This window comes from Arctopsyche grandis, chromosome 5, assembly GCF_051622035.1.
Source record: "Arctopsyche grandis isolate Sample6627 chromosome 5, ASM5162203v2, whole genome shotgun sequence".
Taxonomy (NCBI): domain Eukaryota; kingdom Metazoa; phylum Arthropoda; class Insecta; order Trichoptera; family Hydropsychidae; genus Arctopsyche; species Arctopsyche grandis.
The window spans coordinates 3,399,461-3,416,284 of NC_135359.1; the positions used below are offsets into that span (position 1 = coordinate 3,399,461).

The following is a 16,824-nucleotide window of genomic DNA, read 5'->3' on the forward strand; positions in this document are numbered from 1 at the left end:
AATATATAAATATTACTAATAATAAATAATAATTATAATAATAATAATAAATAATAATAATAATAAGTCTAATAATAATAAATAATAATAATTTAATGTCTATTCAAGGTGGTCGGTGGAGTAGCTCCATCCATCGAACATACAATGAAGAATGCAAATGAGAAGATGCAGCAGCAAGAAGACAATTAGGCGATAAAAATATACGAAGACGTAGAGAGGCCGCTCTCATCCTGAGAATGGCTTCCAAGTGAGGCACATGCCCTTCCATAAACATTTGCGACGCGCTGCAGCTCCTAGGTAGCCCGAAAAGAGCACGGTAGCAGTTGTTGTATTGTACCTTTATCTACCTCATCGTCTTCCGCTTGTATCTGGTCCATAATTCACCAGTATAGAGACTAGTACAAAAGGACATAAATAATTGTCTCTTAACCTCTACACTGGAGTGGAAAAACCGTCTAGCCAGCATATTTGCCCTTACACAAATAGCTCTTCTTTGTCTCTCGATGTCACGGTCATCAGAGAGATCCTCCGTCAGCAGGTGTCCCAGATACTTGACTTCCCTAGCGGTTTCAAGATTACGCCCATCTAAAATAATGTTGGGGACGAAATGAGGACCTCGACCGTATCAGAAAATCAATACCATGGATTTTCTCGTATTATACCGCATATTATGTTCTGCAGCATAACTTGAGCTAACTTCCAGGAGGCTATTCAGAGCTAACGGAGAAGGCCTCCAAGATCTCCATGTCATCCGCATAGCGGATGTGGTTACTGCATATTCCTCCTATGGGCAACCAATTCCAGTCTGTTGAAGGCGATGTGAAAGTTCATATGGATGTTCCTGGCTTATTCAACCTGTACATGGGTACAAGTTGGATAAGCCAGGAGACATTGACCCACCTTGTCTAACCCCGCACTTCAAAGAAGCGGGATCAGAGTATGCATTCCCCCAGCGTACATGGCTGAACTGATTCCGGTGCCAGGATGCTAAAAACCTCACGAATTGACTTGGAGCTCCCCTTTTTAACAGTTTGGACCAAAGTAGATCACGATTCACTCGATCGAAGGCCTTGGATAAGTCTAGAAAACAGGCGTATACGGAAGTTTTTCGCGATGTATAAAAATCCAATACCTGTTTTAAGGTGTAGATGGCCATGTCAGTCGACGAGTGCCTCTTGAATCCAAACTGTTCTTCAGCTGACAAAAGGTAGACACTTAATCTGCCACTCAATATCTTCTCTAGAATTTTAGATAAAATGGTGGCTAGAGAAATAGGACGATAGCTGTGAATGACTGAAGCATCAAGTTTTGATGATTTGAGGACAGGAACAATAGTCGTCCTTGAAAACTCTTCAGGTACATGTTCATGCAAAATAATCAGATTGAAAAGCCTTGCTAATATGATGAAGAAATTCTTGCCACTATGCAGAACATGATCCGTACTGATGCTGTCCAAATCAATATGAAAAAAGAAATGTTCAAAACTTCGTAAGGATAAAGGTGTATGAGCTTTGTATGTCTAGTTTACAAAATTAAGTTTACAATTATCTGTAAACAAACCTAGGTCATTGACCTCGTAACGTTGAATATTATTATTACACATAATTACATGCAAATGTGATGTGCATTTACCACACATATTCTGTGCGAGACAATAGCTGAGTGGCTACGCGCCCAAACGCGGGATGATTTTTGCCAAATTGATGGAGGAACCGTTCTAACAATGAAAGCAGATAAATTGGCAAACTATGATTGATAGGAAACGATCGACTTGGAGTCACAAATATCCAAGTCTGACCAGCAGCAGATAACCTCTCGGTGCTAAATATAAGGGCAACCACTGAGCCATACTGCTAACTAATATTGTGCATTTGACTTTTTTGATATACATAAATATTTATTTTATATTTGAATTTGACTGCAATTTGGCTAATATTATTTTTAATAATACAAACATAACCAGCAGCGTCGACTAGTGGTTGGCATATTATGCTTTCGAGCAGAGTGGATACGGTTCTATTCCCACTAGTAGCTGCTGCCCAGACCTTGGTTTGTTACTCCAGTTGGATTGTTTTCTATCATAGTTTACCAATTTTTTCTGATTTTCATTGAAATGGTTCCTTTAAATGGGTATCTCCTTTCCAATCTCTCTTGCAAATCTCAAGTTATTGGCAAATCTCAAGCGTCTTGAGGTTCTTTTACTTATCGACAGGGTCAGGAGGTGATTTTATATTTTTTTTAAATTTAAGACATACATATATACATATTTTTATTTTTATTTTACATATATACCAGGAAGGCCTTACAGGTAAATCCCAATCGTATGTTTGATGGGAGGTTTCTAAATGAATCTCAGTGCAAATCTAATGCTATCTAATGCGGATTAAAATACGATCGTTTGAAATTCAAATGATTTTTTATCCAAAGTGTTTTGGAGTGGAATGTTTGGAATGCATGCTTTTAGTTCAATATAAAATAAATACATTAAGAAATAATTCTGTGAAAACTTTGGGTAGCCTGAATTATGATATGCTTTTATTTTAAACGGATTATATTACAGGTATATAAGACTTAAATAACATATCTCTTTGACGATTTTTCATTACACCACAAATTTCTGTAAATTTATAGTTGTTTCAATAAATATAACTTTTATTGTATGTATGTATGTATATTAAATGATCTTCAGTATTAATGTTCATTGTCTATAATTATTTTTATATTTCATTCGTTAATCTATTTATCTGTCAATTATGTACACACTTATACAAATGTATATATGATTTTAAACGATTATCTACGTGTATTCATTTCTTATATTACATTTTTTCTAAGGCTATTTTCGTTTTAAATTGTAAGATTCATATCATAAGATAAAAATAGTCGTTTTTCCTTACACATGGATGAATAAAAATATGTATTATGCAAAGGAGACACAATTTCAGTATGGATAGTGTTATTATAAAATACATATCAAAAGATTCTTTCAGCTTTGCTACAGTAAAGGCTCATTCTTTTGACCGTCAAAACCTTCAGTATCCAATGACATAACCATTTCCAAAATATATCGTTTATATGTATTTCATTCCTAAGACCATTTTGACGCTAGTAATATACATTTATCGATATTCAAAATGTGTTTAAACTATACGACCATTCACACGGCGTGTTTTGATTTAATTTTATATCATTATTTACAACATGACAAGGTTCAACGAATTTCCACAAAACAATCACACGCCATTTTCAATGATCAATTGAATCGAAACGATAGAGACAATCAATCATCTTCAAAACATTTATTATTTTTTCAGGCGCATCTTGAAATTGTACCGTTAAATGAGAGCCTGCGTGGGAATGAACGAGCTTTTACGTCACACCTCAATGTAGAGAACCGAAAAGGAAAATTCTTTTTGTTTCCGCCTTCCTTGTTTTCTCATAATGTACCTATTTTTTCAATGAAGGAAATTTCACATGTATGTATGTATTTGTCAACGTTCATATATGTATATATGTACATACACATGTACGTTTCCATTATGTATAAATTTGGGAATATGTCATTTTTTGATGACACGTTCGATTTTGTGCGTGTTACGTTTATGCTCCTTTTTACGTATTCAAATATACACCGGCTTTATAGCTGAAAATACTTTATATATTTTTTTCGAGGACACCTTGCGAGCATCTCAAAGGATGACTGTCACTGAGAGGACGTCAATTCCAACATTGGCAGAACGATATTACCTTAGGACCCACACATTCTAGGAAAAATGCGATAAAATCGGAAAACTATACTTGTAAGCGTTCACCCAAGTTGCCTCCTCATCGGTGACGTTTGCATAACACATTTTCAACTCGAAGAAACCCTTCCGTGGAAATGTGTTCTGTTATTTTTTTTCCTCCCCGGTGAAAATCCTCAAGAAAACGCCTAGTATGCGATGTCGTTTTCCTTTTTTTATGGAAGTGCTCATATATACCTTCCCACCTTTCACAAAGACTTATATCAAACTGCTGACAATATTTACCCAAACCACGAGAACGTCGAATTGTATATCGACAAATATAGAATGCGAGAAATATATTGTATATATAAAAGCGTCGTCAATAACACAATTGAATGTTTTTTGATAATAATGCGAATGTGTGATTGTATAGATTGGATGTTCTCAAATAATTTCAAGCTTCCGAACGCCGTCATGCTTTTTGAACAAATTTACATAATTGCTTTGAAATTTCTTTTAAACTTCAACAACGACTTGGATGAACTAATTATTCGTTTCTTTTTTTGTGAGAAGAGACTTTTCAATTCTTTTACCCGCCTCGAAACTTTATTATCTGTACTTATTTATTATGTATTCGAGAAACGTTAAAGTTAACAATGTTTGTTTAAAATTGATTCCACCAGACAACTGTAATAATATGCAATTAGTTTTCAAAAGAATAAAAATCCCAATAACCAAATTAAAAAAATGATCTCACTTAAGTAATTTGTATTAAAAAAAAAGAATTTATTTGCAAAAATAAAACAAAACGGTTTATGCTTCTATTTACAATACAAATGCTTTGTTTTATTTTATATTTAATATATGTAAATAAATAGTTCATTGAATGCCATATTTTTAATGTATTTAATACCTAAATTTATTTAATTAATCATGTAAATACACCGAATTATGTATTAATAAATAATTATTATATATTTTACATTATACATGACATCTATATATGGCCAACATTGCAAAGTGCATTGCAAATATCGTATATAATACGATCAATAAAAATTTATACAATACGACTTTTTATAATCGATAATCATCCATAGAGACATTTTTGCACCATTTTATATACAACCCAGCAAATCTTGAGACGCTGAGTTGGGAAATATTTAACAACTCAAGTTAATATAGTAAATATGTGGGACATATTTATCAACTCAAGATTTGCGAGAGAAAAAGTGGACGGAAAGCCAAATTTGCAGGAACCGTTTCAATGAAAATCAGAAAAATTGGCAAACTCTGATAGGAAACGATCGACCTGGAGTCACAAACCAAAGTCCCAGTGAGACTCAAACCCGTAACCAAACTGTTCATAACAAGATATGCTAACAACTAGTCCATGCTGCTGATTAAATATAAATAATATACCAAAAAGCCTTCAGTACTATATTTAGACGATAGAAATCTATCAACACATAATAGAATGGTCCAAATATGGGTTAGATTTAAATCTTAATGACAATTTGCTAGTAAAAAACAGTGATATATGGAGTTAAATGCGTAATATATTATATTTCACGTAGCTAAATGTTTTTATCTTATCTAAGCGCGTATTTATACGGCAGGCCATAAATTGAATTTTCTTACATGGAGAAAACGCTCATATGCGACACACCCCCGCATCGTTCGAGCTAAATCCTTTAGTTGAGGCTTTTTCGCTGATTTTTTTTTCCAATGATAAATTCCTCCGTTAAAATATTATCAAAGGAGAGTGAGAGAAAGAGTGTCTGCGATAGGGTTACCTGAGGGCAGGTGATGAGTTCATTTGTATGCCGCGACCAGGTTGACTTTATTCATTTCGCGCATATTTCACGCGGGGCTAGACAAACCCTAAAAGGGCCGAAACTTTGCGATACGTCTCGACAAACCCGAAATGGGTTATTTATTCGTCGGCTTAGTGGCGTTACGGCTCGGCTGCCAAGAGGCCGCCTTATCATATATTTCGGGTCAAAACCTACATAAATCTTTTGACGAACACCGGCCACACACTCAAAACGCACGCACACCCTTCTAATATGACGAGGGAAAATATAGATAACCCAGACAAGTGTGCAGGTGCAGTCAAAATGTCATGTCGTCTTTTGATTTCACTTCATTTCGAATGATAATATATATAACCAGCAGCGTGGTCTAGTTGTGATTATTGAATTCTTTCGTGCTTGATGTCATGGGTTCGATTCCCACTAAGAGTTTCGTTGTTGGCCACACCTTGATTTGTTGAGGTCGATCGTTTTTATTATCAGAATTTTCCTATTTTTCTGATTTTCATTGAAACGGTTCCTGAAAAAATGGCTTTACCTTCCCAATTTTCTGTTGCAAACCTTGAGTTATTGTTATATTTAAGGTTTTACCAGATTTCTCACCATATATGTCTTTGTGGTTGTTTATCGGATATAAAAATTAGTATTGTTACATGAAAAATGTTGTTAATCGTATTTTATTTTTTTTTTTTTTATTTATTGAAAAATCAACAGACAACAGGATGTACATAGATATGTATAAAAACAAATAGTAAATATATAATATATGTAACATCCGAGTCCAATAACAGATTTTTACAAAGATTATAAAAAAAATGAAAAAGATAAATATAAGGAAAACAAACGAAAAAGAAAAGGCTATAACATGACAAAATATGTAGAACATTGCATAATTAAACTATAGTATTAAAATATTGGAAAAAGGTTATAAAATAGAATATAAGAAGAAATTGAAATTTACAAATATAAAACAAATAAAAATGTATTTATACGATGTTTGTAATATCTGACCATATATGTTAGGTAGTGTTTCGATTTATATGTGTATGTGTGTAATAATTATGTATTTAGATGACTCGCTAATTATGATTTTTAATGTCTTGTAATTAATTAACCATCGTGACGACCTGGAGTTAATCTGTAATGTCACTATGGCAAAATTGTAAAAAAAAAATAAATAAAAAAACGGACGCGATGTACATATGTATGTCTGCGGGTATGTGGCGGACGCGTGGAGACACAGCCAATCAGAGTCACAGAGGCGCACAGCCAATCAGTCAAGTGGTCCACGTGGTCAAGTGGTTGAGGAGACGCGGGGAAGTGGGGAAGTAGGGTAATCGGGGGGGGGGGGGGGGGGAGCGTCAGTGCGACCTCAGGCCGAGCGACGGGTGACGTCAGCGACGAGAGCGTACACACATACACGCATCCACGAATACACACACCCACATTAATTCATAATTTCTAACTATCGTATGTAGATAGATAAGCGATAAAAAAGGGCAACAAAATTTTTGGTCGTTTATTGATTACAGTTCAGTAACTATCCCATTTGAACCCACGCGGTCAGTTATGAACTTACAAGATGTATGCCAGCGCGGTCGTTCACGGCATTTTACAATTTTGCGTCGTAAAATAAAGGGATCACTCAGGCCGGCCGTAAAACCTTTCGTTACGCTTCGTAGATGTTGGTGATGAATTTTAAGAAAGTCACACGAAATTAAATCAGTTCCTTTTGAAATTTTGAGGGAATAACATCGAGCGCTTTTCGACTTGCAGATATGTCGAAGAGAAAACATACGTAAGTTTTTTATTTATACATATTTTTTATTTATCTTTATGTTTCTAATACAGTAGGACTTATTGTATAATATGCATAAGAGAAATTGCGTTTACATATCTCATATTCCTGAAAAAAAAAAAAAAAAAAATCAAAGTCGACGGAGTCGTATATGACTCCTTGGGATAATGACACATATTTTTTTCCAGAGAATGCAATTTTAATACTGCAGAGATACGGGAAGAAATTGATAATTGGGACGAGTCTCAACTTCCGGATTCCATATACATACATATTACCACCCCTGGAAACTGATATTCGGTTAAAGAAAAAAGTAGGGTGGAAATCAATCAACCATTTAGTATAAATATGTATAATAAATATATGGGTGGGGTTGATCAAATGGATAACCATATTTCTAACTATAATATAAGTATTAGAGGGAAAAAATGGTACATGCCTATTCTGTTTTGGAATATCGATGTAGCTGTGAATAACGCTTGGATTCTAAGCAAAAGTTTTGGTTGTAAATTTGATAAATTAGGATTTATCAGACAGGTAACAGAGACGTTGTGCAAGTGTTGTGGTCAAAAACGAAAACAATTGGTCCCATTCAGACCCGGCAAAGTTAATCAAAATCAAAAGGAAGTTGGAAGACATTTGATATTGGTCAAACAGAAAAGGAGAAATTGTGGACACTGTAAAAATAAAACGTTTTCCGCTTGTGATAACTGTGAAATTCCATTGCATGACAAAAGTTTTGTACCGTATCATAATAATTAATTATTTTGTCTTCATGTATTTTGTTTTTACGACTTTTGAACCCAAAATCTCGTTTGTGACATTTTTTCTTTTAAAAGGGTGCACCCTTTTTTTTGTTGACGATGTGTATATGTCACAATATATGTACCTACGTGTGTTATGTTATGCGATTTGAAAATATCATTTTATCGAAGAGGTGCGTGTTTGTTATTTTTAAAATTAATTTTATAAATTTCTTAACAATAAAGTTACAAATAACCAGTGAGAAAGTATTATAACTGATTATGTGACTCCATTGTGATTTTTGTATTATTTTAAAAAACATGTTTCATTAGCCCCAAAGGTCGTTCACGACACCACCTTGAAAAAAAATATTGAAAAATCAATTAATTATCCATCCCTATCCTATAAAAAATATTTCCCATGAAATAACTCAAAGATTTTGGAAAATAAACGAAAAAATAGTCCTGGGCACATGGGACATGTGTTTTCAAGCGAGCTCTGGGTTCAAATGGGTTATGCAACAACAGGAGTTGTTTACGATTTCAGTCAGTATACATAATTATAATTGTGTATATGTAACTAGAAAATCAATAACATATTTTTAGCTACAACATATTTTTTAGCTACAACATGTATTATACTTTATATGTACATATGTATGTGAATGAAATGAAAGCCTTTTGAATTTGTGTTTATACACAATAATGTGTGCATGTAATTGAAATGCTATACGCAGAAAATTTATATTAAATGAAAAATGTGAAGTGGGTTCGAATAATGTATTTACATGTTATATGTAGAGTAAATGATTGAAAGTTTTTAAATATTCAATAGTGTCTAGACAGAAATTTTCATTATATTAAAATTTATTTATTGTTTGGGAGAGAATTGTCGAGAGATTCTAATTATACATTTGGTAATTACATATATAAAAGTATTAAAACATACATTTGTGTCTTCAGTTTAAATATAAAATCTATGAAACTTAATTATATATAATTGAAAATTAAAATTTTACTTATTTAAGTTTTTTATTATTCACATTACAACATATACAAGAGACCTTAGAGATTAAACTGCGAACTTGCTATTTTTTATTTAACATATGCAGTTTTCACATTCTGAAGAAAGTTTTGAAAACTCCATTGTTGACCGTATCGGTTGCCAAGGAATGCATTAGAATTATTATATTAGTTGAACAAGTTAAAAATTTCACATTCTATATTTTCTACATATGTATGTATAAATCAATTTCTATAATATATTATGAAAATGTTATATTTCTGTATAATATATTACTCAAAATATCAATTCCACGCTATTTCATATGTAAGCACAGTGAGAGTATATTCTTCAATATATGGAATAAATTGTATGTATTTAGAATATGTATGTAATATTTTGTAAGTTAGTCAGATATTGAATGAATAATTGAATATAAAAAAATAGAAAATGCCTTTGGGAATTTGACAGACAAATTTCCTATCGAAATATATGCCGTTTTTTGCTCTCCGGTTGATATTTATTTCATTTAGTGTCCGTGCGATTGTAGCTTTAATCCCATTACATGTTTCTTACGAGTAAAAGTCTACAGTATATCGTTCCATAATAATAATAATATAAAACTTGGTATTCGAGTGATTCGCCCATACACGCCCATCCAATAAATCGCACGTTACCGAGCTCTCCACTCCGATCTTTATGATTAATGACGTCCTTTCGGCGAGGTGTTTCGTGCACGAACAAGGGGGAGGAGGAGGAAGGGAAAATTTCAGGGAAAATATTATATTATATATGGGTCATATAGCACAATTGGCGGTTAAAAATGTGCAAAGTCTCTTGCATGTATGTAAATTCGCGAAGGAAACTGCGCTCATAAATCGACCGGCGGATGCAACTCGGCGGGAAACACCCAGCATCTCTGGTGTTTCACGAAGAAAAATGAACCGGAAATGGGGGATAATATTCTCATTTGGGCACTAAAGCATTTTGTGTGATTTATCATTAGAAGTAAAATATGTTTAAAATAAAAAAAGAAACCCATGTGAAACTAATGTTCATTGGATTTATTGTCATTTCATTAATATTAAGCGAGAACTTAAAATTCATTACTAAATCTATATATGTATATATTTTATTACATTTTATAGCATTTTAATAACCTTAGAGTTAAAACCCAATACAGCATTTTATTATAAAAGTCGTTGAATTACGAGACCCTGAAAACTCGCAAATTAACGAGACATCTATGAATTGTACATTAATCATACTCAAATAGTAGTGACATAGTAGGTAGGAAGGTTTTTAGCCAAATTTTAATCGGGAAACGTTTCAACAATGAAATCGGAGAAATTGGAAAACTCTGATAGGAAACGATCGAGCTGGAGCACAAAAATCCAGGTCTGATCAGCAGCACTACAGATATACCCAGAAAAATTCTTTTCAATCGAGGTCACCTTGTGGGATTGAACCCGGCGCCTCTCGGTGTTAGGCAGAAGCTTAACAACCGAGCTATGCTGCATCCAGAACCAAGCTATACCAGAAGATATACTAGATTTTTTTTTTCAATCGAGGTTAGCTCATGGGATCGAACCCTTTTTGATGTTCAAAGAAATATACGCCTTTTACCTAAGAGAGTTTAGATATACACATTTATTTTGATCTTTCATAGTAATTTGAAATTCATAATTGTTAATTTTGATGAAAAAAGCATTAATCAAAGAAAATCTTAAAAAGCCGGTTGATCGAGCCAAAAAGCTGGTTTTCGGTTTTTTGAAAAATGGTCAAAAAGCCGGCTTTTCGGTTTCGGTTTAAACTGGCTTGGAAGCCCTTGAGCTACTCTGTGATATCACTAATATACAAATGTGCAATACTTTAAAAAATATGTTTCATAAATTTTATGAATAAAAGGAACATCTGTCCTTTCTAAAAATAATTATTTTTATATAATATGTATATAGGTAGTATGAAAAATTCAATTCACGTACGATTTTAAATAAAATTTTTGACCATGATAATATTTTAAAGATTATTTTAACATATAATAATAATAAGATTATTTTAAAATATGTAAATATATTAATAATTAAATTGTTTTAACATATGTACATACATATATTAACCAGCAGCATATACATATACATATATTGGAGGTTAATAATTACCACAATGTGGTTTTTGGGTTTGATCCCGTGGGTTGATCTTGAAAAATATAAAATCGGCTATGCCGCTTTTTCCAAGTATCAAATATTATTTTAGTAGAATTTTCAAATTGGTTTCTGAAGAAAATTAAACAATGATGAGCGGAAGGGGATATTAATCAAAATTAAATCGTAATAGTCAAAAAAAATGTGTTCATTCAATGTGGTATGAATGTACGAGTATGTATGTATAATACATATATGTATGTATCATCACAAAGTATCTATTCATAAATATTTAAATATAACTAAAAGATTAATAAAAAAAAAATCGGATGTGACCAACCCATGACTTTATCTATGTATTTGAGGAATATAAGAAGGCCACAAAACAAAATACTCGTTCATACATACACGTTCACACATCTCGGTTATGAGAGTATTTTCGATACAAATTGAGCGCAAATGTAGGGAAATTTACACAAGACAAAAGTTTTACTTCCGGTTGTCGGATTTTGTTCAAATTTTTTTATTACTTAAAATCATATACAATAAATGTCAAGAAGATTAAAATAATTTCAAAGGTCAAAATAAAATAATAAAATATTGTTTAAAAAAAAAATACTACTTCCGGTTTACTAATTCTGCCCAAAACCTTATCAGCTCTAAGTTAGTACATTAAGAATACAAATATAAATTTTCAGCTTGATACATTCAGGGGTATGGACTGAATCGTGGTCACAACACGTTTAACCTTTCTAAGACGAAAAAATCCGGTTTATTAAAAAAAAAATTATTTATTTTCATCACATTAATACAAGAGTAATACTTTAATTTTTTCGTGATGACCACGCATATTTAAAGGGTCGGAAAAAATAGTGGAAGAAAAACTGCCACTTCCGGTTGACGGACGCTTACTAAATTTTATAAATAGCTTGGTATTAAACTTAAACTACTAGATATGAAATTTCAATAAATCAAAAGGTTCTGACAAAATCATAAAAAAACCTCGGTTCGCTAGAATAAAGTACTACTTCCGGTTCAGGTAAAAATATTAGGTTATAAAATTTATAATTTCTATTACATGTAAAAAAATTTCAGTCCGATTCAGTTAGCGGTTTGGGAGATTTCAAATTGAATTCAAAAACTTAAAAAGAGGAAGCATATAAGGGGAGGTAGCATTTCCGGTCAACTTAAAAATGTAAAAAGAATTTTCGTTGTGTCGATAGGACACACACATTTTTTCTAAACCATTAAAACGTGATCAGTGATCTAATCTGAGTTCGAATCAGTCAAAATCTCGAGTTCGAATTTTTCCAGATAATAAAACTTCATCTATTGTTACTACGTACATAGATAAAGTAAAAATTATAAACATCTAACAGGTATATTATTTAGAAACGGATTATTATTATACAAGATAATAAATATTTGAATGGACAACTCATTCCAATGGCAGAAAAGTGCTGACTGCGTGTGTACAGAATAGCATTTGGGAATTTGGGAATTTCAACAAATTACGAATCAACCAAAAATTGCTTCGGTAGTAATTTGTTCACCATATAAGATATATACAATATTTTTGGAACTTCAGTGAATATATATTTCATATATTCTATCTTTTATATTACTTTATTACGATATATAAATAACTATTACATGCCTGATAGCATTTCAGTAGATGATAAAATAGTAGAAGAAGTCAATAGTTATTCATATGTAGGCAAAATAATAGACACAACTGGTAGTAATGAAAAGGAAATAAAGAGAAAGGAAATAGGGTGAAGTGAATTTGGACGGATGAATGTGGTTTTTTAATCAAAAATGCCACTTTGCCTGAAGAAAAAGGTCTCCGAGCAATGTGTTATACCAGTGATGAAGTATGGATGTGAAACTTGGATTTTGAACGCCAAGTTGCTACACAAAAACCAATGCACTTAGATAAGTACTGAACGCTGTATGCTTGGTATAACTAGGAAAGACAGGAAGCGGAATACGTGGATGAGAAGTATGACAAAGGCAGATAGTGGATGTGGTAAATAGATTGAAATGGCAATGGGCCACTTGACTAGAAAAATAGATGAAAGGTGGACAAAAGAAGTGCTAGAATGGTACGTGAGAGAATACAAAAAGGTAAAAAAAAGACCGTAGGGAAGATTGGTAGACGAAATTAGGAAAATGTGTTGGGTGAATCCAGAAATCCAGCAGTGGATGGTAAATGGCTGGAGATGATGATGATGATGGGGTATGTATTTTTTAATTTGTAAATGTAATCGTTTCGGTTTGTGAAAGGCAAATATATTTTTTCAATATATGTACGTAGTATACATATTAGGACCTTGATATTAAATATATTGAATTCATATGTAAATAAAATATTTATAATATGTCTTCACAGCTACAAAAGTCGTTCGGCATATTGAAAAGCTTACGACGTGGAATTTTTTCAAAGCGGGGACATATTCCGGAAAATTGAAATCGGCAAAATTAAACCATAAATATTTATGGAATACATCTTAGTTATTTGAGGTTCACAGATGGCATCGGTCTTTTCCCATCAGAGGCAGAGCAAATTTGAAATCAAATGGAAAATTTCCCGTCGACCGAAACTAAATTAATTTGGTTAAACTTTAATTCCAGCGTTCGAAATTAATAAATTCTATTTATACATACATATGCACATACATCTACATATAATAAACACATACATATATAATTTTTGAATAGCATGTGAAAATGATTCATATTTAAACGATCAATCATCTGCCGACTACTGTCTGCATATCGAGATTTAATCGTGACAAATTATGAATATTGAACGAGTTTCGATGGTATATTCCCACACTGAAAATAAATAACATTTCACGCGACCTGTATATTAAATGATCGAAAAAAACTGGAAACATTCCGAACTCATTTGTGGTTTACTAATGGCCGTAATAGTTCGTTTTGACTGTGCCGAAATCCATTACAAAATAAAATAAATTTCATATATTATTTTAACTGAAACGTTCTCCTTGTGTTAGATCAACCGATTTTTGGCTACCAATCAAGTTTTTTTCCAGTAGGATGACGGTGTTAGCTTATAAAAAAAAAAATATTGTGAAATAGTCGACAGTTCAAATTAACGATAGGATAAAATCCCGCGGGAAAAGCGGAAGCGTGCGACGAAACGAGCTTTTGGGAAAACGGATGAGAGCGGTCTATCCCAAAGGGAAAAGCGCACATAATTCGCGGCGACAAGGCTTCTTCACTTTATGAAAACAACATTTTAAGGCTTCTTCCATCAATCTTGCTCGGCTTAGAAGTGGGGTGTCGAGTTTGAAAATGCCCACGAAGTGTTCCGTTCGGTTAATTTTCTGTGATGGCTTTTATTGCACTGAAATTTCCCAGATTGCATTACAGCAATAGTTTTAACATAGTATTAGATTGCATTTAAGCTGAACTGCAGCTTTCGTCTATTCAATTTATTCTGCAAGTGCTTTTTTTTCCCAATTTGAATAATAATATTATTCGTAACGTGTCACACGTCGCACAGGACGCTTTATAACAATTTTTAATCTGCAATGAAAAATTGATTTCCTTTCTGTTTTCAAACATCATTTATCATTTCAGCAAAAGTTTAAATAACGAGAAAAACAAATTTTAATAAAAACTTATATTTTTTTGACATTGGATAATTAATCTTTATGCGTAAGTTTAGCCACAAAGTCGCTAAGTCGGTCAAACCATAGAACTAATGAACTGAAGGTTCTTGATATTAGTTTTAAGTATACATATACATATGCATTTCAAATTCAATGTATTATATTTTATTAGCTATGTGTACACATGATTAAGATTGATGTTATTTATGTTTTTAAGAATTAAGATATTGAGATGATTTCATACACACCTATATATGTATATTTGGTGGATTAAAAATAAATATACGTAAACTGTTAAGTTAAAATTTATTTACAGATTTATTCCATTTCTGCGTTGAAATTTTTACTTTGAATGAAAGTTGAAGTAAATAGACACGGAAAATTAAGAATTGGAATATTAGTCTGAATTATGTATGTGTTGCGCTATAACTGAAACGTCTAAAATAATAAAATTCGGAATTATGAATTTTTTCCGCTATAAATATGTAATTTCCATTAATAACATTGGGCAACAAAAAATCACGTTTTTGACTTACCAGAGCGGAGACTAATCAATCTTTACTAAGTTTGACCCACTAAATTCGAATATGATAATGATTTTTATTTGTTCGCTTTCGTTTACGAGATATGAGCGTTTAAAAAAATGCGCAATTTTTACAGTTTTTTAGCTTTTGCGGTCTTTAATTCAAAATCTAGTATTGCTGTCTGTGTTCAAAATGAGTATTGGAATCAATAATCAGATGTTTGAATATTTAAAATATTTAGATTGGTTTTCTATCTCAATATTTATTTTTATCTAAATGTAATAACTCGAGCGGTAATTGCGTTAGAAAGGCTTTCGTTACTTACACATTTTTAACGTAGATAGTGTTAGTGCAAGCGAGATGGCAAGTAGTCCGACTATAATGAAATATCAGAATCAATAGAACGAACATCTGACTATTGATTCCAATACTCATTTTAGTTAATGACCGCAAAAGCCAAAAATATGGAAATTTTATACATTTTTTAAATCGCTTATATCTCATAAATGAGAGCGAACCAACAAAAATCATTATAATATTCAAATTCAGTGGGTTAAACTTAGTAAAGATTGATTAGTCTCCGCTCTGGTAATTTTTTTTGTTGCTCAGTGTTATTAGTAACTAAAATGAATATTAATTTTAAATAATAATCCATTGAAAATTAAAATTACCAATATATGCATACATTTGAAATCTCATATATTTTCTTATTTATGAGACTTCTACAAAAAAAAAAAATCAAAAATGTTTGTATTATATTTTAAGCCGATCTAAATATAATACATAATGAACATATTGTACTATACAATTAACGCTTTTGAATAATACACACCCGAATTCTGTTTATACGATTATTAAAGTCAAAATGATAAATATGAAAGTCGTAAAGGCCATAAAAGTCCTTAATTGCACGGAAACACACGATGGCTTACGTAAATTGCCGAAAGACCGAGACGCGTAACCTGACTTATTCCAGGGAGCGGCAACTTTTTATTCCGTGCTCGGGGCTGTTTTATTTACAGAGTAATAAATGGAAAATGTTTTAGTAAACAGACATCGGAGAAAGAATATGAATATTTACACAACAACTTGGACAGGAATGTAAAAGCTCGGATATTACGTTACCAGTTTTATTTTTAATCCTTCGCACTGTATACAAGGACATTCTTTTTAGTAAATAAATCGCTTGAAATTCAAAGAAAACCCTCGAGTAATAAATTGCTTGAAATTCCAAGAAAACCCTCGAGTAATAAATTAAGTATACAAATAGATAGCTATAGCTATTAGTATACAAATAGATAGATAGTTATAGCTATTCGAATTTAAAAACAAATTGTACATACATATTTCTTTCTATTAAAAATTTGAACAACAGCTAACGACCCATTTTATTAATGATTTTTTTTTAAATATAGTTTAAACAAGACAAATG

At 32.1% G+C, this 16,824-nt stretch overlaps 1 protein-coding gene across 1 annotated transcript in view; it reads left to right on the plus strand.

Annotated features, from left to right (window-relative positions):
* The first annotated feature begins 762 nt into the window (after positions 1-762).
* Positions 763-16,824, plus strand: part of LOC143911967 (zwei Ig domain protein zig-8-like) — a 124,663-nt gene continuing 108,601 nt past the window's right edge. The window contains exon 1 of the mRNA XM_077431071.1: positions 763-865. Coding sequence (XP_077287197.1) covers positions 763-865 — 103 coding nt within the window. The remainder of the gene's footprint in view (positions 866-16,824) is intronic.